Source organism: Salmo salar, chromosome ssa16 (assembly GCF_905237065.1).
Source record: "Salmo salar chromosome ssa16, Ssal_v3.1, whole genome shotgun sequence".
NCBI classification, from domain to species: Eukaryota; Metazoa; Chordata; class Actinopteri; order Salmoniformes; family Salmonidae; genus Salmo; species Salmo salar.
In genome coordinates, this window is record NC_059457.1 from 45,140,169 (window position 1) to 45,165,813 (window position 25,645).

At 45.1% G+C, this 25,645-nt stretch overlaps 1 protein-coding gene across 1 annotated transcript in view; it reads left to right on the forward strand.

Annotated features, from left to right (window-relative positions):
* The window catches only part of LOC106574073 (uncharacterized protein KIAA1614), a 48,458-nt gene that overhangs the window by 17,508 nt on the left and 5,305 nt on the right, over positions 1-25,645 (forward strand). The window contains exons 5-9 of the mRNA XM_045697316.1: positions 107-1,428; positions 7,955-8,105; positions 12,993-13,245; positions 13,560-13,681; positions 20,403-20,578. Coding sequence (XP_045553272.1) covers positions 107-1,428; positions 7,955-8,105; positions 12,993-13,245; positions 13,560-13,681; positions 20,403-20,578 — 2,024 coding nt within the window. The remainder of the gene's footprint in view (positions 1-106; positions 1,429-7,954; positions 8,106-12,992; positions 13,246-13,559; positions 13,682-20,402; positions 20,579-25,645) is intronic.

The window sequence follows — 25,645 nt, forward strand, 5'->3', positions numbered from 1 at the left end:
CATGGAGAAGAATCCCACAGCCATGTAACCAATCTGTGTTAGGAGGGAAAATGCTGGATGTTTCTTTATGGGGTTTCTGTCTTTCTGTGTGTGTGTCCATCTACAGGGAGCAGCTGTCCACGGCTGGAGCTCCCGTTCACCGGGCTCCTCTGGTGGGGAAGGGAGGTGTGTCATCGGCGATAGTTGCCGCGGTTACCTCGTTGTCAGGAAATCTCAGTGACTCCTCCAGTGGCGACTCGGCCTGCGGCCCCCGCCGGCGCCCCGGCCAATCGCCGACACGGGTCCACTTCGAGGACGAATCAGAGAAAGATGCGGAGGTGCGCTACTTGGAGAGGCTCCATCAGCAGAGGAGGGCCCAAGGTCTGCTCATATCCAAGCCCAACCTCTCTTCCTATGTCAACGGGCGGATGGACACTGATCCAGGAACTGGAATAGTGATCGAGCGAGGACGCTACCTTGAGGGCAGCTTCTTATGGCACAAGAAGGCTCGCAGGACACAGGAGGGCTACGTAAACAGGGGCAGCAGGGGCCATTTTAAAGCTGCGGTAGCACAGGAGGCGCTCAACAGGCAGTGCAACTCGTGCGGGACGTTCCTGGAAGGCGGGGACCCGAATCTGAAACTCCATCTGAACCCATCACCCCCGAAAGGGCAGAACGGCCCGGTGAACGGAGAGGGGAAGGGGAAGGTGCTCATGTCTTGCTGGGTGGCTCCCAGTGAGCCCAGCCAGGCAGTTCTTACCGAGCTGATCAAGGAGACGTACATTGGGAAGGTTACCGTCCGCGATGTGGCGGATAGCACCGGGACAGGGCGTGGCTGGGCGAGAGAGACGGACAGCAGCAGTGGGAGTGTTCGGGTGTCGACGATGAAGGTGAAGAGGAGGAGTAGGAGAGGGGAGATTCTGGGCACCAATGGGCATGGAGCACCCATCACGGTGCCACCAACACCACCAAGGTCCAATCACAGTTTGGCGGTGGTGCCGCCCAATCCTTACACCATTGAGAAACCCGTATCAATGGTGGTGGGTTTGCACACTCACTCCCCCGCTCCCCCAGAAGAACCCACAAACTGTCCCCCGTGCCTCAAGAGCAACCCCTTTCCCCCTTCCTCAGTGCCCATCAAATCAGCTCTGAAAACAGTACCTAAGACTCTGCCCAATGGCCAGCTATCAGTCAAACTCATGCCTTCACCACAGTACCGCCTTTTGCCCCAGGACTCCCTGGAAGACCAGGAGAGAGGGGCTGCACCCAACCCCCAGAACGAGCACTCTGTTGGGGGGAACTTCAAGGAGGTTGGTCTGTCTTTGGGGCTGACTTCCAGCACTGGCACAATAATGCCCTGTATCAGGCCTGCCTCCCTGCTGAAGACCTCCCCATCACCAGCAAAGACAGCAGGAGAGAAGTTGGTGCACCCTGTGCCACAGGCACCAGGTCAGCTTCAAATACACACACACACACACACACACACACACACACACACACACACACACACACACACACACACACACACACACACACACACACACACACACACACACACACACTAATTTGTGTGCTGTGGGACAGTGGATTGGTAAGAAAAAGACATGTTGCTGCTCTTCACAGCTCATCTGCAACTTTTTAGGGAAGTTAGGAACCAATATACACAGGCAGTTAGGAAAGCTAAGGCTAGCTTTTTCAAGCAGAATTTTAATCCTGTAGCACAAACTCAAAAAAGTTCTGGGACACTGTAAAGAGCACATCCTCCCAGCTGCCCACTGCACTGAGGCTAGGAAACACTGTCACCACCAATAAATCCACTATAATTGAGAATTTCAATAAGCATTTTTCTACGGCTGGCCATGCTTTCCACCTGGCTACCCCTACCCCGATCAACAGCCCTGCACCCCCCTCAGATTACCGACCATTTCGAATCTCACTGTACCTTCTCCGCTATGCAATCTGGTTTCGGGTGCACCTCAGGCACGCTCAAGGTCCTAAACCGCCATCGATAAAAGACATTACTATGCAGCCGTATTTATCAACCTGGCCAAGGCTTTCGACTCTGTCAATCACCACAGTCTTTTTTCTTTTTTTTTCTCTCCAATTGGTAGTAATTACAGTCTTGTCTCATCGCTGCAACTCCCGTACGGACTCGGGAGAGGTGAAGGTCGAGAGCCATGCATCCTCCGAAACACAACCCAACCTAGCCGCACTGCGTCTTGACCCAATGCACATCCAACCCGGAAGCCAACCGCACCAATGTGCCAGAGGAAACACTGTACACCTGGCGACCTGGTCAGCATGCATTGCGCCCGGCCTGACACAGGAGTCGCTAGTGCGCGATGAGACAAGGATATCCCTGCCAGCCAGTGCATTCGGAAGGAATTCAGACCCATTGCCTTTTCCCACATTTTTTTAGGTTACAGACTTATTGTAAAATTGATGTTTTTTTTCTTTTTCTCATCAATCTACACACAATACCCCATAATGACAAAGCAAAAACAGGTTTTTATAAATTTTGGCACATTTATTAGAAATAACAAACGTAGGACATTTACATAAGTATTCAGACCCTTTACTCAGTACTTTGTTGAAGCACCATTGGCAGCGATTACAGCCTCGAGTCTTCTTGGGTATGATGCTACAAGCTTGGCACACCTGTATTTGGGGAGTTTCTCCCATTATTCTCTGCAGATCCTCTCAAGCTCTGTAAGGTTGGATGGGGAGCGGCGTTGCACAGCTATTTTCAGGTCTCTCCAGAGATGTTAGATCGGGTTCAAGTCCGGGCTCTGGCATTTTGTTCACCTGACTTAGAATTCCTCACTATCAAATGCCGACTGCATTATCTACCAAGAGAATTCTCTTCGATTATAATCACAGTCGTGTATATCCCCCCCAAGCAGACACAAGGACGGCCCTGAAAGAACTTCATTGGACTCTATGTAAACTGGAAACCACATATCCTGAGGCTGCATTTATTGTAGACGGGGATTTTAACAAGACTAATCTGAAAACAAGGCTCCCCAAATTCTATCAACATATCGGTTGTGCTACCAGGGTGGGCAAAACCCTAGACCACTGTTATTCTAACTTCCGCAACGCATATAAGGCCCTCCACCACCCTCCCTTTGGAAAAGCTGACCACGACTCCATTTTGTTGCTCCCAGCCTATAGACAGAAGCTAAAACGGGAAGCTCCCGCCCTCAGGTCTGTTCAACACTGGTCCGACCAATCGGATTCCACGCTTAAAGATTGCTTCGATCACGTGGACTGGGATATGTTCCGCATTGCTGCGAACAACAACATTGACGAATACGTTGACTCGGTGTGCGAGTTCATTAACAAGTGCATCAGTGATGTCGTACCAACAGCGTCTATTAAAACATTCCCAACCAGAAACCGTGGATTGATGGCAGCATTCGCGCAAAACTGAACGTGCGAACCACTGCTTTTAATCAGGGCAAAGTGACCGGAAACATGACCGAATACAAACAGTGTAGCTATTCCCTCCACAAGGCAATCAAACAAGCTAAGCGTCAGTACAGAGACAAAGTGGAGTCGCACTTCAACGGCTCAGACATGAGAGGTATGTGGCAGGGTCTACAGTCAATCACGGACTACAAAAGAAAAATCAGCCCCATCGCGGATCACGATGCCTTGCTCCCAGACAGACTAAACAACTTTTTTGCTCGCTTTGGACAATACAGTGCCACTAACACGGCCCGCTACCAAAACCTGCGGGCTCTCCTTCACTGCAGCCAAGGTGAGTAAAACATTTAAACGTGTTAACCCTCGCAAGGCTGCAGGCCCAGACGGCATCCCCGGCCGCATCCTCAGAGCATGCGCAGACCAGCTGGCTGGTGTTTACAGACATATTCAATCAATCCTTATCCCAGTCTTCTGTCCCCACATGCTTCAAGAGGGCCACCATTGTTCCTGTTCCCAAGAAAGCTAAGGTAACTGAGCTAAATGACTACCACCCTGTAGCACTCACTTCTGTCATCATGAAGTGCTTTGAGAGACTAGTCAAGGACCATATCACCTCCACCCTACCTGACACCCTAGACCCACTCCAATTTGCTTACCGACCCAATAGGTCCACAGACGACGCAATCGCCATCACACTGCACACTGCCCTAACCCATCTGGACAAGAGGAATACCTATGTAAGAATGCTGTTCATCGATTACAGCTCAGCATTTAACACCATAGTACCCTCCAAACTCGTCATTAAGCTCGAGACCCTGGGTCTCGACTCCGCCCTGTGCCACTGGGTCCTGGACTTCCTGACGGACCGCTCCCAGGTGGTGAGGGTAGGTAACATCTCCACCCCGCTGATCCTCAACACTGGGTCCCCAAAAGGGTGCGTTCTCAGCCCTCTTCTGTACTCCCTGTTCACCCACGACTGCGTGGCCATGCACGCATCCAACTCAATCATGAAGTTTGCAGACGACACTACAGTGGTAGGCTTGATTACCAGGGAGGAGGTGAGGGCCCTCGGAGTGTGGTGTCAGGAAAATATCCTCACACTCAACGTCAACAAAACAAAAGCGATGACGGTGGACTTCAGGAAACAGCAGAGGGAGCAGCCCCCTATCTACATTGACGGGACAGTAGTGGAGAGGGTGGAGAGTTTTAAGTTCCTCGGCGTACACATCACGGACAAACTGAAATGGTCCACCCACACAGACAGCGTGGTGAAGAAGGCGCAGCAGCGCCTCTTCAACCCCAGGAGGCTGAAGAAATTTGGCTTGTCACCAAAAACACTCAAACTTTTACAGATGCACAATCGAGAGCATCCTGTCAGGCTGTATCACCGCCTGGTATGGCAGCTGCTCCGCCCATAACCGGAAGGCTCTCCAGAGGGTAGTGAGGTCTGCACAACGCATCACCGGGTGCAAACTACCTGCCTTCCAGGACACCTACACCACCCAATGTCACAGGAAGGCCAAAAAGATCATCAAGGACAGCAACCACCCGAGCCACTGCCTGTTCACCCCGCTATCATCCAGAAGGCGAGGTCAGTACAGGTGCATCAAAGCTGGGACCAAGAGACTGAAAAACAGCTTCTATCTCAAGGCCATCAGACTGTTAAACAGCCATCACTAACATCGAGTGGCTGCTGCCAACATATTGACTCAACTCAAGCCACTTTAATAATGGGAAAATTAATGTAATCAATTTATCACTTGCCACTTTATATTATTTACATTAGATAATGTTTACATAACCTACATTATTCATCTCATATGTATATACTGTACGCCATACCATCTACTGCATCTTGCCATCTTGATGTAATTAGATGTATCACTAGCCACTTTATATAATGTTTTCATAACCTACATTACTCATCTCATATGTATATACTGTACTCTATACCATCTACTGCATCTTGCCATCCTGATGTAATGTATCACTAGCCACCTCAAACAATGCTGCTTTATGTTTTCATACCCTACAATACTCATCTAATATACTGTATACTGTATACTGTACTCCATACCATCTATTACATCTTGCCTATGCCATTTTGCCACCACTCATTGATATATTTTTATGTACATATTCGTATTAATTGCTTTACACTTGTGTGTACGAGGTAGTTGTTGTGGAATTGGTAGATTACTTGTTAGATATTACTGCATGGTCGGAACTAGAAGCACAAGCATTTCGCTACACTTGCATTAACACCTGCTAACCATGTGTATGTGACAAATAAATTTGATTTGATTTTGATTTGATTTGGCTGGGCCACTCAAGGACATTCAGAGACTTGTCCCAAAGCCACTCCTGCGTTGTCTTGGCTGTGTGCTTAGGGTCGTTGTCCTGTTGGAAGGTGAACCTTTGCCCCAGTCTGAGGTCCTGAGTGCTCTGAAGCAGGTTTTCATCAAAGATCTCTCTGTACTTTGCTCCGTTCATCTTTGCCTCGATCCTGAATAGTCTCCTAGTCCCTGCCGCTGAAAAACATCCCCACAGCATGATGCTTCCACCATGCTTCACCGTAGGGATGGTGCCAGGTTTCCTCCGGACGTGACACTTGGCATCCAGGCCAAAGACTTCTTTCTTGGATTCATCAGACCAGAGAATCGTGTTTCTCATGGCCTGAGAGTCCTTTAGGTGCCTTTTGCAAACTCCAAGCGGGCTGTCATGTGCCTTTTATTGAGGAGTGGCTTCCGTCTGGCCACTCTACCATAAAGGCCTGATTGGTGGAGTGCTGCAGAGATGGTTGTCCTTCTGAAAGGTTCTCCCATCTCCACAGAGGATCTCTGGAGGTCCGTCAGAGTGACCATCAAGTTCTTGGTCACCTCCCTGACCAAGGCCCTTTTTAAAAATGTTTTTTTATTTATTTTATCTTTATTTAACTAGGCAAGTCAGTTAAGAACAAATTCTTATTTTCAATGACAGCCTAAGAACAGTGGGTTAACTGCCTTGTTCAGGGGCAGAACGACAGATTTTTACCTTTTTACCTTACCTTGCAACCTTCTGGTTACTAGTCCAACGCTCTAACCACTAGGCTACCTGCCGCCCCTTCTCCCCTGACTGCTCAGTTTGGCCGGGCGGCCAGCTCTAGGAAGAGTCTTGGTGGTATCAAACTTCTTCCATTTAAGAATGGAGGCCACTGTGTTCTTGGGGACCTTCAATGCGGCAGACATTTTTTGGTGCCTTTCCCCAGATCTGTGTCTCGACAAAATCCTGTCTCGGAGCTCTGCGGACAATTCCTTTGACTTCATGGCTTGGTTTTTGCTCTGACATGCACTGCCAACTGTGTGTGTGCCTTTCCAAATCATGTCCAATCAACTGAATTTACCACAGGTGGACTCCTGCTCCACTACAGCCCTGTCGAAGAGCTCGGCCCTCCTTTTCATGTAGTCCAAGATCCCTACTACCATCAGACAACCTTTAAGTATAATTGTTAAAGGTGATGTGTTAAAGATAACGATTAGAGGTTATGTTACAAACAGGGTGAGGTGGATTACTTCAAAGTGCAATCTGAACTGTAACTGAATTCTAACAATGGAGTCTCATTAGTCAAAATATATACTTTAAAGGACACAATTAAATGTGTTTTCAGTCCCCTAGTAGCCATTGGTAAATGCACTGCCTCATGGGTGGTCAAGTCCATGCTGCTGATGTCAGTGAGGTGTCAGCTCAGTGACTGTGAAGGAGTGTGTGTGTGCATCTGTGTGTGTGTGTGTGTGCGTGTGCATGCATCTGTGCGTGTGTGCGTGTGTTTGCTCGTGCATATGTGCGTGTGACTGCATGCATGCGCATGTGTGGGGTGTGTTTGTGTGTGCTACACCCAGGTCCCAGCAGGGATTTTGTAGTCAGCACATCCACCACCCCCAGCCTTGTAGTCCTACCAAGGCCTGTTCCACCCGATTCCACAGCCTGGTTGATTAGATATGTGAAGCATCTGATTGTTCCCACTGTGTGCTCTCGCTCTCTCTCTCTCTATTTGGTGCAGTATTTCTCAATTAAAAAATGTACATGAAAACGAGTCGTCTCTCGTTGAATGAAGAATCCCCATTGTTGACGAAGGGGCGTAGACTTCAGCTTTCCTCTAGAAAAATGCTTATTTACCCGAACAGCCGGAAAACCCCTTAGTGAAGACCAAAACTAACGAAATGTCATCATAATATATGCACAAACTCTTCCGAACTAGTTCTGCTGGGAAGCATGCGGACGCCTTCTCTCTCTCTCGCCATCTATTTATCTCTGTCTCTCTCCCCTCTGACTCTCTTTATGTCTCTCGCTGTGTCTATGCATGATAAATAGTCAACAATCCCCGCCAAAAAATATGTAGCAAATATGTAGCAAGAAATTCACATCTCATAAACAATATTCTACAAAAATGTATCATACCACATGCAAATGTCAGTCTAACAAGGCTCTTACTCATTCCTGCTTTTCATTAAAAAAATCTGAAAGTTACAGATTGTTCACATAGTAAACATCCCTCCCTCCCCTCTAGAAGTGGAGATGCAACATCCATGGATGGGAGAGCTCTCTCTGGGAGGAGTCAACATCATAACCCCTCCCCCATACCACTCTGGGTGTGATGGACTGGTCATGGGGCCAATGAGAGCAGAGCATCAGAGGGAGGAAAGCACTAGTCCAGCTCAGTGAGTACTGGTAACTCCCTCCCTACACCACACTCTTATGCTTAATTCTAAACTGACCTGAAGCTTTATGTTGATTGTAAAGGATTTTCTTCCTTGCCCTCTGATAGGCTTGTTGGGATTTAGCTATCTTTTTACGTATTTAGTTATTTCAGGTCAAGGTTAAATTGAGGGTTAGGAGCGGAGCTAGAGCAAGTCTCATCTCTGAGTCTCTAATATCACTGTTTGTATATGGCAGAATTTGGCATGAAAGAGCTCCAGGCCTGCTCATCACAGTACCTTGATTAGGTGAATTACGGTAGGTGTGGCTGGAACAAAGCACAATTTGCAGAGTTGCCCACACAGGGCTCTAAATGAAAAAAAAAAATGGTAGCACTGGTGAACCCAATTTAAAAAGTTAGGAGCTCCACATGAAATTTAGGAGCACCAGAAAATACGATAAAAAAAAAGAATTATGAAGTCTAGCTGCTTTAGAAGCATGTTGTGCACTAGAAACGAATATGTAACACTGTAAATACATTAGTTTATTATAAAAGCTAACATGTTGATACTAATACCTGTCATTGAAATTACAATGTCATTTGTGGATTATTAGGTTTCTACATTGTGTATAAAGCACTTTTTTCCTATTGGAGATACATTATGTTGACATTTGTACACTGTCTCTTTAAAAACATCAGGTTTGTGATGACATGCAAGAGATTTGTCATTCATTCATTCATTCATTGCTATGATCATAGATCTCCTGAAGAAGCTATCCCTTTTCCTTTCTTTCTGTGCCCCCAAATATTTGGATAAAATGGCAAAGTTACCAGTTAGCTAACTAGCCAATGAGGTAACATGACTGAACAAAGTGGAAACAAATGGTTAACTACGCGTACAGTGCCTTCAGAAAGTATTCAAACTCCTTGACTTTTTCCACATTTTGTTATGTTACAGTTATTCTAAAATTGATTAAATTAGTAAAAATCTCAACAATCTACACACAATACCCCATAATGACAAAGCCAAAACAGGTTTAGATTTTTTTGCTAGTTTATTGCAAATAAAAAACAGAAATACCTTATTTACATAAGTATTCAGAACCTTTGCTATGAGACTCGAAATTGAGCTCAGGTGCATCCTGTTTCCATTGATGATCCTTGAGATGTTTCCCCAACTTGATTGGAGTCCACCTGTAGTAAACGACATTGATTGGACATGATTTGGAAAGGCACACACCTGTCTATATAAGGTCCCACAGTTGACAGTGCCTGTCAGAGCAAAAACCAAGCCATGAGGTCAAAGGAATTGTCCGTAGAGCTCCGAGACAGGATTTTGTCGAGGCACATGTTCTGATGAATCCAAGATTAAACTCTTTGGCCTGAATGCCAAGTGTCACGTCTGGAGGAAACCAGGCACCGCTCATCACCTGGCTAATACCATCCCTACTTTGAAGCATGGTGGTGGCAGCATCATGTTGTGGGGATGTTTTTCAGCAGCATTGACTAGGAGACTAGTCAGGGTCGAGGCAAAGATGAACGAAGCAAAGTACAGAGAGATCCTTGATGAAAACCTACCCCAGAACGCTCAGGACCTCAGACTGGGGCAAAGGTTCACCTTCTAACAGGACAACAACCCTAAGCACACAGCCAAGACAAAGCAGGAGTTACTTCGGGAAAAGTCTGAATGTCCTTGAATGGCCCAGCCAGTGCCCGTGTTTTTCTTGCAAGCGGAGCGTTCACACAGTATAGAACAGAATGGTAATGTTGGACAAACTAAATAACTGACTTAAGATAAACTGAGGTCCAATAAATCATCAGACAAGTAATTTTCAATGAGGAAACACCTTCCAAGTAATCATTCCAATTCGTAGATCAAAGAATGTAATTTCTCCATTTGAAAATCATTGGACTCCACTAAACATGTAAAGTACGTGTACATGTAAGACCCTATGTGGCGTTACTGTACAGAGCAACAATTGTTATATTAACACACACATACATGTATACATGCAACAACAAAAAAGTACAAAACATTACTTGAGGCTGTAATTGCTGCCAAAGTTGCTTCAACAAAGTACTGAGTAAAGGGTCTGAATATTTATGTAAATGTGATATTTCATTTTTTATATAAATTAGCAAACATTTATAAAAACCTGTTTTGCTTTGTCATTATGAGGTATTGTGTGCAGATTAATGAGGATAAAAAAATGATTCAATCAATTTTAGAATAAGTCTGTAACCTAACAAAATGTCGAAAAAGTGAAGGGGTCTGAATATTTTTCGAAGGCACTGTAAGTTGTATTCGAACGTCCCACGACATCTATTATGAATGTAAAATGCGTTCCCGGCAACCTGGTTGGGCGCCTACAAGCAAGCCATTTCCGGTCTGATAATTGTGCAACCATGACTCTATCGAATCGGCACTGGCTTTTTTCTCTAGGGCACTCAGAAACAACGGTACAGCGAAGACTTATCATTACACGTATTACATTTATTATGTAATTATCAACATGTTTCAAGCAGATCCCCATAGAACGCCAAGGTAGCCTGTCTAAATGACTTTCGCCCCGTAGCACTCACATCTGTAGCCATGTAATGCTTTGAAAGGCTGGTCATAGCTCACATTAACACCATCATCCCAGACAGCCTGGACCCACTCCAATTCGCATACCACCCCAACAGATCCACAGAAGATGCAATCTATATTGCACTCAACACTACTCTTTCACACTTGGACAAAAGAAACACCTACGTGAGAATGCTGTTAATTTCCTACAGCTCAGTATTCAATACCATACTGCCCTCGAAGCTAATCACTAAACTAAGGTCCCTGGGACTGAACACCTTCCTTTGCAACCGGATTCTGGACTTCCTAATGGGCCGCCCCCAGGTGGTGAGGCTAGGTAATAACACATCTGATACACAGACCCTCAACACAGGGGCCCCTCGGGTGAGTCCTTAGTCCCTTCCTGTAATCCCTGTTCACCCACAACTGCATGGCTGCACACGACTCCAACACCATTGTTAAGTTTGCCGTCGACACGACGGTGGTAGGCCTGATCAACGATGAGACAGCCTATGGTGAGGTGGTCAGAGAACTGGCAGTGTGGTGCCAGGACAACAACCTCTCAATGTCAGTAAATCAAAGGAGCTGATTGTGGATTACAGGAAACGGAGGGCCGAGCATTCCCCCATTCACATCAACGGGGCTGTAGTGGAACGGGTCGAGAGCTTCAAGTTCCTCGATGTCCACATCACTAAGGATCTATCATTGTTCAAACACACCAAGACAGTTGTGAAGAGGGCACAAAAACACCCCTTCCACCTCAAGAGGCTGAAAAGATTTGGCATGGGCCCTCAGATTCTCCCAAAGTTCTATAGCTGCACCATCGAGAGCATCTTGACTGGCTGCATCACCGCTTGGTATGGCAACTGCTTGGCATCCGACTGGAAGGCGCTACAGAGAGTAATGTGTACGGCCCAGTACATCACTGGTGCCGAGCTCCCTGCCATCCAGGACCTCTATACCAGGCGGTGACAGAGGAAGGCCCAAAAAGACTCCAGCCACCCAAGCCACAGGCTGTTCTCTCTGCTACCGCGTGGCAAGCGGTACCAATGCACCAAGTCTGGAACCAACAGGAGCCTGAACAGCTTCTACCCCCAAGCCATAAGACTTTAAAAAAAAAAGACTGCTAAATAGCTAATCAAATGGCTACCCGGACTACCTGCATTTACCCTTTTTTGCACTAACTCTCTTGCTCTGACTCTATGCACACACACTGGACTCTACCCACAAATACTTACATTGGCAACACAACACCCACACACACATACATGAATACTGACGCCACACACACACACACACACACACACACACACACACACACACACACACACACACACACACACACACACACACACACACACACACTTTTACACTCATTACATATACTGCTGCTACTGTCTTATCTATGCTGTTTCCTAGTCACTTTACCTCAATTACCTCGTACTCCTGGACATCAACTCGGTACTGGTCCTCCCTGTATATAGATAGCCATGATATTTTCTACTCATTATTTTTATTTATTATTAACTGTGCATTTCAGTGTCACTAGTTCTATTTTTTATTAAATGTTCCAACTTATCTTTAACTCTGCATTGTTGGGAAAGGACCCGTAAGTAATAATTTTGCTGTTAGTTTACACCTATAGTCTACAAAACATTTGACAAGTAAAATTAGATTTGATTTTTGATCCCAACAATTATTATCTGGAAGATTATTTCCCAAATCGGAGTGTGCTCCCAAAATAAAACTCCTGGTCGCACAGCAAAATATTTTTTTGCATATATTACCAAATATTTTAGAGGTTTGACCCAAAATTAACATCTGTCCTCCTCCCTTTCAGAGAGAGATGTTGAAGGAAGCTATTTTTAGATTCCCACAAAGTTCTATTTTACTAAACTATCATCTAATTTGGAGCTCTGCCTGACAGCCAGCCTTAGCCTATAGCCATTAGTGGTATTCCACAGACTGTTAACATTTTTATACAAACTAGGTCAAACCAGGTGGTTTTAGAGTTGTGGTGCAGACAAACAGAGCACTGCCTCAGTCTAATACTTTTTAAATCAACACTGACCTCTTCTAACCAAATAGTAATAAGTGAATTAATGCAAGCATCTGAGGTGAAATTATTATTTCAATTTCCTGGATGAATTCTATCTATTTCAAAAGGTTTTCCCGATCAAATTAAGAACTAGAATTTATAATGGAGTTGAGTCCAACTGAGATGTTACTCATCATGTCTGTACTTGTTTATATGTTGTTATCCATCTCTCAATGTCTTTCTGTTGATCTGTCTCTCCCTCTTTCCTTCCTTCACACCTCTCCCCCCTCTTTCCCTCACAGTATGGTAGGGACAGAGACAGAGCAGCAGGAGGCCAGGTCCAAGCTTTCTCTGCGTCGTTTATTCTCCGCCATCGGCCTGAATGGAGTGGGGAAGCTGGGTAAAGGGCGCTCCAGTAGCATGGAGCAGCTTAGCTTCCAGCCCCGGGGTGTCCCCCCGGCCTTTCCTGGCCCCAGCTCCAGCTCTAACCCCAGTCCTGCACGCCCAGAACCCAGCCAACTGAGGAAAGCCCCGTCGCTCCAGTCCCTACGCATGGTGAGAGGGGATTTATCTTTTGAATTATAGGGAAATATATCGATTCTAACCTTGATTGTAGTCTGAGAGGTTCTGCTTTATGTTTGTCAAACTGTTTAATCCATAAGGATACTGAGATCTCAGTTAGTTTGAACATTGTTGTGACCGTGTACTAGAAATTTTAATATTTTTCCTCATAACTATACTGTAAAGTGCATATTTGGTCAAGGTATTTGCTGACACCTTGAAAAAAGTAACACCATCTTAAAATGAATCCAAATGCATATTGTGGAAGGTCGCATAGGGCTGCTGTCATGTTCATTTCTCATCTCCAGGGGTCACCCTTTAAGCAGCTGAGGAAATCGTCATCAGTCCAGAATGTACAGTCCTGCAAAAAGAAGGGAGATGGCTCCAGTGCATACACACCTGGAGACAAGCCCAGCAGCCCTGCTCTCAGGTATAACCAGTACGCTGCATCAGTAACATCACTGAGGAAGCCAAGCCAGTAAAAAAGCCATATTATAAACTGGGTGGTTCGAGCCCTGAAATCTGATTGGCTGACAGCCGTGGTATACCACGGGTATGACAAAGCATTTATTTTTACTGTTACAATTACATTGGTAACCAGTTTATAATAGCAATAAGGCACCTCAGGGGTTTGTGGTATATGGCCCGTATACCACACCTCCTCGGGCCTTATTGCTTAATTACAACCTATGTTGTGATAATTGCGTTGTTTACTCTATAACCCATTTGTTCAAACTCCACCGTGATGTACAATAAGGCTGTGACAACAAAAAGACAACAGTCACACAGTGGTGGAATAAATTCAACTGCACATACGTTTGTTTCATCACAAAACCGCAAAGAAACATCTGTCCAGTGAAGTCCACAAAGCAAATATTGCAGACAAACATATCACATGCAGCATGGTCAAGCAAGTTAATGCTTTTGACAGTTTACTAAACAACTACTGATTTAGAACCACAGAGTTATCGCAAGTCAGCACGAAGACAACAGGAGCACTGCCTCCACTATTCCAGCACCATTTACACTTAGACATTTAAACATCAAATCAACAAGGCTATATATGCTTAGTTTAAAACACTGAAAGCAAACTTAAAGGTATTGTACCAAAAACAATTCAGTCCAATCAGTGTTGCTAAATATCATGTGGCTATCAATGGTGTGTGTGTGTGTGTGTGTGTGTGTGTGTGTGTGTGTGTGTGTGTGTGTGTGTGTGTGTGTGTGTGTGTGTGTGTGTGTGTGTGTGTGTGTGTGTGTGTGTGTGTGTGTGTGTGTGTGTGTGTGTGTGTGTGTGTGTGTAAAACAAAAAATGTTGACTCAACCTACTTGTAGACTAGTTGAACGCCAATGCCATCCTCCTCTCTTTCATGTTGGCAAAACAGTCTATGGCCCTGTCATACAGTACACTTTAAGTTTTGTTCTCATAGGCTACGTAGCTAAAATGCATGCTAGCCTGCCTTCCTTGCATGGGCAACAATGAACCAGCTATGTTAGCTAGACTACACATTGAAATTCAGTCGTATCTGGCCAGTGGCACAAACTATTAATTTATGGTTAGATCAGAATCGGCGTCATAATCATTGGCTTGTACAGAGAATTCTACTGAACAAAATATAAATGCAAAATTGTAAAGTGTTGGTCCCATGTTTCATGAGCAGAAATAAAAGATCCCAGAAATGTTCCATATGCACAAAAAGCTTATTTAGCTCAAATTTTGTGCACAAATTTTAGTGAGCATTTCTCCTTTGCCAAAATTGAGGAGTATTTCTTTCTGTAATGAAGCCCTTTTGTGGGGAAAAACTCATTCTGATTGGCTGGGCCTTGCTTCCCAGTGGGTGGGCCTATGCCCTCCCAGGCCCACCCATGGCTGCACCCCATCCCAGTCATGTGAAATCCATAGATTAGGGCCTAATTTATTTATTTCAATTGACTTATATGAACTGTAACTCAGTAAAATTGTTGAAATTGTTGCATGTTGCGTTTTAGATTTTTGTTCAGTATAAGTCAAAACCGCAAGTCCAAATCCACATCTCCATCCATGGCTTCGGAAAGGGCCAATTTAGCATGCTAGCTACTGCAGGATATCAACACAAGCAGACAAACGGACACGTTTTTCTGAATATTACATTTTGCAAAGGAAGTGATTTGATTTGTCTGAAGCCAAATCCAAACTGGCCTCCCTTGGTGAGTGTTTTGCTACACCTGGACAACCCACAGTTGAGCTCAGCTAATTATTTTACCCAAAAATGATCAAGGGAGGCCAAATGCTTGCTGGCATCAATCAATCAAATGCTACGGCAGCAACATGTTATGCTCTTTTGGTCCAGACAGCATCAGATACATGGGCTACAAGTACTGAGACAGAGGGGCGCTGGTTCCTCGCTCGGATGATTTCTCCGGAGAGAATCAGCCACTTGCGAATTGATGGAAAATTATGAAAACACAGAGAGACGAAAGATAAATTATTTTATAATGTTTATTGGTCAAATTTTGGGGGAAGCCTGGCTTCCCTTGAGGTCCATGAATACATGTCACTGGGTATAACATAAACACACACACACACTAGAACTATGACATCAGCAACATACAAATAGGCAACTGTTGCAGAAATAACAGTTAATCTAAAATCCAATCTGTCACAATGCAAAGCTTGCACATTGATCTTCTCTAAAGTGGCACCTCATGTCAAAACATTATGAATGAAGTCAACATGGATCCTTCCTGACAGGATGTTACACGGATGGCATGTGCTCAAGGCTCCCTGGAATCTCTGGTATGCATGGATGGCTGCCGTGTGTGTCGTCCATTCGAATAGTTTCCATTCACTGGGTCTGACGGGGTGTTCGGAGTGGACAGATAAAAATAGATTGAGTGCAGTGGTGCTGCCAAAGAAAGACATGGAATTCAGAAGACTATTGCAACATCTTATGATGGATTTGGGAAGGTGGCTTGGAACAGTGATGAAATTGAACATCAACTGTTTGGGTGATGTTGTTGACACTGCCTGTGTTAGTGACAGTGTGTTTGTTTATTAGTGTGTGTGTGTTTAAAATTTGAAAGTCACATGCACAACTACAGTGAAATGCCTTTCTTGCAAATTCAAAACCCAAAAATGCAATGTGTGTGTGTGTGTGTACATGTACGTGAATGGGTGTGTGTGTGTCTCTACGTGTACGTGAATGTGTGTGTGTGTGTGTGTGTGTGTGTGTGTGTGTGTGTGTGTGTGTGTGTGTGTGTGTGTGTGTGTGTGTGTGTCCCAGCAGCTGACACACTAGAGACCAGAGAGGAGGACATTTCAGAGTTGCACTTAACTCACCTTCATGGAGAGGCAGAAACCTGATAGGCTAGGAGTATGACACAGCCGTGCTATATATGGGCCGCGCTACATGGCTTTCTATGGGGAGTTCTGCCATAGAGACCTTAATATAGGAAGCAGACCATCTCCATTCAATGACTTCATTATTTACATTATAAAACTGGAAATGGCACAAGGCAGCAGACCATCATTTGTCTCTCCATTCACCTACATGGCTTATTACTGAAATCAAATGGCATGTTTGCTATGGTATGAAAGGGAGACACCTAATCAGTTATACAACTGAATGCATTCAACTGAAATGTGTCTAATGGCAACCCAGCCCCTCTGAATCAGAGAGGTGGGAGGGGCTGCCTTAATCGACATCAGCGTCATGTAGACATGGGTCAAAATATCCCCACTGGGCAACGATGTCAATTCAACGTCTACTCCACGTTGGTTCAACGTAATTTCATTGAAATGACATGGAAACAACGTTGATTCCACAAGGGTGTGCCCAGTATATATTGATTGAAACCCTATTGGCCATACTGAATATGATACTCTATACAACAGGATTACCTACGCTCATCCACAAGTATCGTACAGGTGATCTTAGGTCAAAGGTCAAAGAGTTCCAGTAAAAAGAACCAGCAAAAAGTAATGGGACTTGATGAAGACCTGGGAGTCAAAACGTGTTCAGGAAATCAAATCAAAATCAAATCAAATTTATTTATATAGCCCTTCGTACATCAGCTGATATCTCAAAGTGCTGTACAGAAACCCAGCCTAAAACCCCAAACAGCAAGCAAAGCATGTGAAAGAAGCACGGTGGCTAGGAAAAACTCCCTAGGATAAACTCCCTAGAAAGGCCAAAAACCTAGGAAGAAACCTAGAGAGGAACCAGGCTATGAGGGGTGGCCAGTCCTCTTCTGGCTGTGCCGGGTGGATATTATAACAGAACATGGTCAAGATGTTAAAATGTTCATAAATGACCAGCATGGTCAAATAATAATAATCATAGTAGTTGTCGAGGGTGCAACAAGCACGTCCGGTGAACAGGTCAGGGTTCAATAGCTGCAGGCAGAACAGTTGAAGCTGGAGCAGCAGCACGGCCAGGTGGACTGGGGACAGCAAGGAGTCATCATGCCAGGTAGTCCTGAGGCATGGTCCTAGGGCTCAGGTCCTCCGAGAGAAAGAAAGAAAGAGAGAAAGAGAGAATTAGAGAGAGCATATTTAAATTCACACAGGACACCGGATAAGACAAGAGAAATACTCCAGATGTAACAGACTGACCCTAGCCCCCCGACACATAAACTACTGCAGCATAAATACTGGAGGCTGAGACAGGAGGGATCAGAAGACACTGTGGCCCCATCCGATGATACCCCCGGACAGGGCCAAACAGGCAGGATATAACCCCACCCACTTTGCCAAAGCACAGCCCCCACACCACTAGAGGGATGTCTCCAACCACCAACTTACCGTCCTAAGACAAGGCCGAGTATAGCCCACAACGATCTCCGCCATGGACAACCCAAGGGGGGGGCGCCAACCCAGACAGGAAGACCACGTCAGTGACTCAACCCACTCAAGTGACGCACCCCTCCCATGGACGGCATGGAAGAAGACCAGTAAGCCAGTGACTCAGCCCCTGTAAAAGGGTTAGAGTCAGAGAATCCCAGTGGAAAGAGGGGAACCGGCAAGGCAGAGACAGCAAGGGCGGTTCGTTGCTCCAGCCTTTCCGTTCACCTTCACACTCCTGGGCCAGACTATACTTAATCATAGGACCTACTGAAGAGATAAGTCTTCAGTAAAGACTTAAAGGTTGAGACTGAGTCTGCGTCTCTCACATTGGTAGGCAGACCATTCCATAAAAATGGAGCTCTATAGGAGAAAGCCCTACCTCCAGCCGTTTGCTTAGAAATTCTAGGGACAATTAGGAGGCCTGCGTCTTGTGACCATAGCGTACGTGTAGGTATGTACGGCAGGACAAAATCGGAAAGATAGGTAGGAGCAAGCCCATGTAATGCTTTGTAGGTTAGCAGTAAAACCTTGAAATCAGCCCTTGCTGATCACCTGGGAGTATAGATTGCAGTGTGTATACTGTAAACTCTATATGGATGTATCTGAGCCTGTGTCAATGATTGCAATGTTTGCCTTATGTGGCACGGAATTCATATATATATATATATATATATATATACTGCTCAAAAAAATTAAGGGAACACTTAAACAACACATCCTAGATCTGAATGAAAGAAATAATCTTATTAAATACTTTTTTCTTTACATAGTTGAATGTGCTGACAACAAAATCACACAAAAATAATCAATGGAAATCCAATTTATCAACCCATGGAGGTCTGGATTTGGAGTCACACTCAAAATTAAAGTGGAAAACGACACTACAGGCTGATCCAACTTTGATGTAATGTCCTTAAAACAAGTCAAAATGAGGCTCAGTAGTGTGTGTGGCCTCCACGTGCCTGTATGACCTCCCTACAACGCCTGGGCATGCTCCTGATGAGGTGGCAGATGGTCTCCTGAGGGATCTCCTCCCAGACCTGGACTAAAGCATCCGCCAACTCCTAGACAGTCTGTGGTGCAACGTGGCGTTGGTGGATGGAGCGAGACATGATGTCCTAGATGTGCTCAATTGGATTCAGGTCTGGGGAACGGGCGGCCCAGTCCATAGCATCAATGCCTTCCTCTTGCAGGAACTGCTGACACTCCAGCCACATGAGGTCTAGCATTGTCTTGCATTAGGAGGAACCCAGGGCCAACCGCACCAGCATATGGTCTCACAAGAGGTCTGAGGATCTCATCTCGGTACCTAATGGCAGTCAGGCTAACTCTGGCGAGCACATGGAGGGCTGTGCGGCCCCCCAAAGAAATGTCACCCCACACCATAACTGCCCCACCGCCAAACCGGTCATGCTGGAGGATGTTGCAGGCAGCAGAACGTTCTCCACGGCCTCTCCAGACTCTGTCACGTCTGTCATGTGCTCAGTGTGAACCTGCTTTCATCTGTGAAGAGCACAGGGCGCCAGTGGCGAATTTGCCAATCTTGGTGTTCTCTGGCAAATGCCACACGTCCTGCACGGTGTTGGGCTGTAATCACAACCCCCACCTGTGGACGTCGGGCCCTCATACCACCCTCATGGAGTCTGTTTCTGACCGTTTGAGCAGACACATGCACATTTGTGGCCTGCTGGAGGTCATTTTGCAGGGCTCTGGCAGTGCTTCTCCTGCTCCTCCTTGCACAAAGGCGGCGGTAGCGGTCCTGCTGCTGGGTTGTTGCCCTCCTACGGCCTCCTTCCCGTCTCCTGATGTACTGGCCTGTCTCCTGGTAGCGTCTCCATGCTCTGGACACTACGCTGACAGACACAGCAAACCTTCTTGCCTCAGCTCGCATTGATATGCCATCCTGGATGAGCTGCACTACCTGAGCCACTTGTGTGGGTTGTAGACTCCGTCTCATGCTACCACTAGAGTGAAAGCACCGCCAGCATTCAAAAGTGACCAAAACATCAGCCAGGAAGCATAGGAACTGAGAAGTGGTCTGTGGTCCCCACCTGCAGAACCACTCCTTTATTGGGGGTGTCTTGCTAAATGCCTTTAATTTCCACCTGTTGTCTATTCCATTTGCACAACAGCATGTGAAATTTATTGTCAATCAGTGTTGCTTCCTAAGTGGACAGTTTGATTTCACAGAAGTGTGATTGACTTGGAGTTACATTGTGTTGTTTAAGTGTTCCCTTTATTTTTTTGAGCAGTGTATATATTTTTTAATATAGCATGCTACAGGGCCCCATATATGTCACCTCAAAGCTGCTGTTCTGTCTCTCTCCAGTAAGGGCCTCCAGAGGGTTCTGAGTGTGGAGGATGTGGGCAGCCCCAGTGGGGTGAGCTCGGTGGGCAGGGTGGCCCAGGCCTTCCCTGACGGGACCCTCCTGCTGGAGCTCAGCAGACCTCCCATAGGACCCTTCGGCTTCCTCCTCTCCCGGGGCAAAGGACGACTCGACTCAGGTACACAAAATGAGCCTTTACACTGCAGCCATTTACACCGGTACTTGGCCTAAAGTCTAGTGTTTCCATGACTTAGACTGGGGCCAAAAGCCTAGGGTTGGCCCTAGATGACCTACCCTGCTCTAACCCAGGGCCGTCTGGGGCCAGATTGGGGACTTGTTGTTTTGGTTGTCTTTCTATTCTAGTGTTGTATAATGATGTCCTGTTCATTAGAATGTTCCCCTTCTGTGTGCTCAAGGTGTATTTTATCGTTAACTTACTTCACTCGTGTCCTGCAGTTGGATGTGTGTTTAGTGTTGTATTTTGCGTGTGTTTAGTAATACGTGTGTGTGTGTGTGTGTGTGTGTGTGTGTGTGTGTGTGTGTGTGTGTGTGTGTGTGTGTGTGTGTGTGTGTGTGTGTGTGTGTGTGTGTGTGTGTGTGTGTGTGTGTGTGTGTGTGTTAGGTAATAATACTCCCCTACAGTCTGTCCTGTAGGTGTTAGTGTGTAATTATCAGGTGTAATAATACTCCCTTACAGTCTGTCCTGTAGGTGTTAGTGTGTAATTATCAGATGTAATAATACTCCCCTCCCCTATAGTCTGTCCTGTAGGTGTTAGTGTGTAATTATCAGGTGTAATAATACTCCCTTACAGTCTGTCCTGTAGGTGTTGGTGTGTAATTATCAGGTGTAATAATACTCCCCTCCCTTACAGTCTGTCCTGTAGGTGTTAGTGTGTAATTATCAGGTGTAATAATACTCCCCTCCCCTACAGTCTGTCCTGTAGGTGTTAGTGTGTAATTATCAGGTGTAATAATACTCCCCTACAGTCTGTCCTGTAGGTGTTGGTGTGTAATTATCAGGTGTAATAATACTCCCCTCCCTTACAGTCTGTCCTGTAGGTGTTAGTGTGTAATTATCAGGTGTAATAATACTCCCCTCCCCTACAGTCTGTCCTGTAGGTGTTAGTGTGTAATTATCAGGTGTAATAATACTCCCCTACAGTCTGTCCTGTAGGTGTTAGTGTGTAATTATCAGGTGTAATAATACTCCCTTACAGTCTGTCCTGTAGGTGTTAGTGTGTAATTATCAGGTGTAATAATACTCCCCTACAGTCTGTCCTGTAGGTGTTGGTGTGTAATTATCAGATGTAATAATACTCCCTTACAGTCTGTCCTGTAGGTGTTGGTGTGTAACTATCAGGTGTAATAATACTCCCCTCCCTTACAGTCTGTCCTGTAGGTGTTAGTGTGTCATTATCAGGTGTAATAATACTCCCCTCCCTTACAGTCTGTCCTGTAGGTGTTAGTGTGTAGTTATCAGATGTAATAATACTCCCTTACAGTCTGTCCTGTAGGTGTTGGTGTGTAATTATCAGGTGTAATAATACTCCCCTCCCTTACAGTTTGTCCTGTAGGTGTTAGTGTGTCATTATCAGGTGTAATAATACTCCCCTCCCTTACAGTCTGTCCTGTAGGTGTTAGTGTGTAATTATCAGGTGTAATAATACTCCCCTCCCTTACAGTCTGTCCTGTAGGTGTTGGTGTGTAATTATCAAGTGTAATAATACTCCCCTACAGTCTGTCCTGTAGGTGTTAGTGTGTCATTATCAGGTGTAATAATACTCCCCTCCCTTACAGTCTGTCCTGTAGGTGTTAGTGTGTCATTATCAGGTGTAATAATACTCCCCTCCCTTACAGTCTGTCCTGTAGGTGTTGGTGTGTAATTATCAGGTGTAATAATACTCCCCTCCCTTACAGTCTGTCCTGTAGGTGTTGGTGTGTAATTATCAGGTGTAATAATACTCCCCTCCCCTACAGTCTGTCCTGTAGGTGTTAGTGTGTAATTATCAGGTGTAATAATACTCCCCTCCCTTACAGTCTGTCCTGTAGGTGTTAGTGTGTAGTTATCAGATGTAATAATACTCCCTTACAGTCTGTCCTGTAGGTGTTGGTGTGTAATTATCAGGTGTAATAATACTCCCCTCCCTTACAGTTTGTCCTGTAGGTGTTAGTGTGTAATTATCAGGTGTAATAATACTCCCCTACAGTCTGTCCTGTAGGTGTTAGTGTGTAATTATCAGGTGTAATAATACTCCCTTACAGTCTGTCCTGTAGGTGTTAGTGTGTAATTATCAGGTGTAATAATACTCCCCTCCCCTACAGTCTGTCCTGTAGGTGTTAGTGTGTAATTATCAGGTGTAATAATACTCCCCTACAGTCTGTCCTGTAGGTGTTGGTGTGTAATTATCAGGTGTAATAATACTCCCCTCCCTTACAGTCTGTCCTGTAGGTGTTAGTGTGTAATTATCAGGTGTAATAATACTCCCCTCCCCTACAGTCTGTCCTGTAGGTGTTAGTGTGTAATTATCAGGTGTAATAATACTCCCCTACAGTCTGTCCTGTAGGTGTTAGTGTGTAATTATCAGGTGTAATAATACTCCCCTCCCTTACAGTCTGTCCTGTAGGTGTTGGTGTGTAATTATCAGGTGTAATAATACTCCCCTCCCTTACAGTCTGTCCTGTAGGTGTTAGTGTGTCATTATCAGGTGGAATAATACTCCCCTCCCCTACAGTCTGTCCTGTAGGTGTTAGTGTGTAATTATCAGGTGTAATAATACTCCCCTACAGTCTGTCCTGTAGGTGTTAGTGTGTAATTATCAGGTGTAATAATACTCCCTTACAGTCTGTCCTGTAGGTGTTAGTGTGTAATTATCAGATGTAATAATACTCCCTTACAGTCTGTCCTGTAGGTGTTGGTGTGTAATTATCAGGTGTAATAATACTCCCCTCCCTTACAGTCTGTCCTGTAGGTGTTAGTGTGTCATTATCAGGTGTAATAATACTCCCCTCCCTTAAAGTCTGTCCTGTAGGTGTTGGTGTGTAATTATCAGGTGTAATAATACTCCCCTCCCTTACAGTTTGTCCTGTAGGTGTTAGTGTGTCATTATCAGGTGTAATAATACTCCCCTCCCTTACAGTCTGTCCTGTAGGTGTTAGTGTGTAATTATCAGGTGTAATAATACTCCCTTACAGTCTGTCCTGTAGGTGTTAGTGTGTAATTATCAGGTGTAATAATACTCCCCTCCCTTACAGTCTGTCCTGTAGGTGTTGGTGTGTAATTATCAGGTGTAATAATACTCCCCTACAGTCTGTCCTGTAGGTGTTAGTGTGTCATTATCAGGTGTAATAATACTCCCCTCCCTTACAGTCTGTCCTGTAGGTGTTAGTGTGTAATTAGCAGGTGTAATAATACTCCCCTACAGTCTGTCCTGTAGGTGTTGGTGTGTAATTATCAGGTGTAATAATACTCCCCTCCCTTACAGTCTGTCCTGTAGGTGTTGGTGTGTAATTATCAGGTGTAATAATACTCCCCTCCCCTACAGTCTGTCCTGTAGGTGTTAGTGTGTAATTATCAGGTGTAATAATACTCCCCTCCCTTACAGTCTGTCCTGTAGGTGTTAGTGTGTAGTTATCAGATGTAATAATACTCCCTTACAGTCTGTCCTGTAGGTGTTGGTGTGTAATTATCAGGTGTAATAATACTCCCCTCCCTTACAGTTTGTCCTGTAGGTGTTAGTGTGTAATTATCAGGTGTAATAATACTCCCGTACAGTCTGTCCTGTAGGTGTTAGTGTATAATTATCAGGTGTAATAATACTCCCTTACAGTCTGTCCTGTAGGTGTTAGTGTGTAATTATCAGATGTAATAATACTCCCCTCCCCTATAGTCTGTCCTGTAGGTGTTAGTGTGTAATTATCAGGTGTAATAATACTCCCTTACAGTCTGTCCTGTAGGTGTTGGTGTGTAATTATCAGGTGTAATAATACTCCCCTCCCTTACAGTCTGTCCTGTAGGTGTTAGTGTGTAATTATCAGGTGTAATAATACTCCCCTCCCCTACAGTCTGTCCTGTAGGTGTTAGTGTGTAATTATCAGGTGTAATAATACTCCCCTACAGTCTGTCCTGTAGGTGTTGGTGTGTAATTATCAGGTGTAATAATACTCCCCTCCCTTACAGTCTGTCCTGTAGGTGTTAGTGTGTAATTATCAGGTGTAATAATACTCCCCTCCCCTACAGTCTGTCCTGTAGGTGTTAGTGTGTAATTATCAGGTGTAATAATACTCCCCTACAGTCTGTCCTGTAGGTGTTAGTGTGTAATTATCAGGTGTAATAATACTCCCCTCCCTTACAGTCTGTCCTGTAGGTGTTGGTGTGTAATTATCAGGTGTAATAATACTCCCCTCCCTTACAGTCTGTCCTGTAGGTGTTAGTGTGTCATTATCAGGTGTAATAATACTCCCCTCCCTTACAGTCTGTCCTGTAGGTGTTAGTGTGTAGTTATCAGATGTAATAATACTCCCTTACAGTCTGTCCTGTAGGTGTTGGTGTGTAATTATCAGGTGTAATAATACTCCCCTCCCTTACAGTTTGTCCTGTAGGTGTTAGTGTGTCATTATCAGGTGTAATAATACTCCCCTCCCTTACAGTCTGTCCTGTAGGTGTTAGTGTGTAATTATCAGGTGTAATAATACTCCCCTCCCTTACAGTCTGTCCTGTAGGTGTTGGTGTGTAATTATCAGGTGTAATAATACTCCCCTACAGTCTGTCCTGTAGGTGTTAGTGTGTCATTATCAGGTGTAATAATACTCCCCTCCCTTACAGTCTGTCCTGTAGGTGTTAGTGTGTAATTATCAGGTGTAATAATACTCCCCTACAGTCTGTCCTGTAGGTGTTGGTGTGTAATTATCAGGTGTAATAATACTCCCCTCCCTTACAGTCTGTCCTGTAGGTGTTGGTGTGTAATTATCAGGTGTAATAATACTCCCCTCCCCTACAGTCTGTCCTGTAGGTGTTAGTGTGTAATTATCAGGTGTAATAATACTCCCCTCCCTTACAGTCTGTCCTGTAGGTGTTAGTGTGTAATTATCAGGTGTAATAATACTCCCCTCCCCTACAGTCTGTCCAGTAGGTGTTGGTGTGTAATTATCAGGTGTAATAATACTCCCATACAGTCTGTCCTGTAGGTGTTAGTGTGCAATTATCAGGTGTAATAATACTCCCCTACAGTCTGTCCTGTAGGTGTTG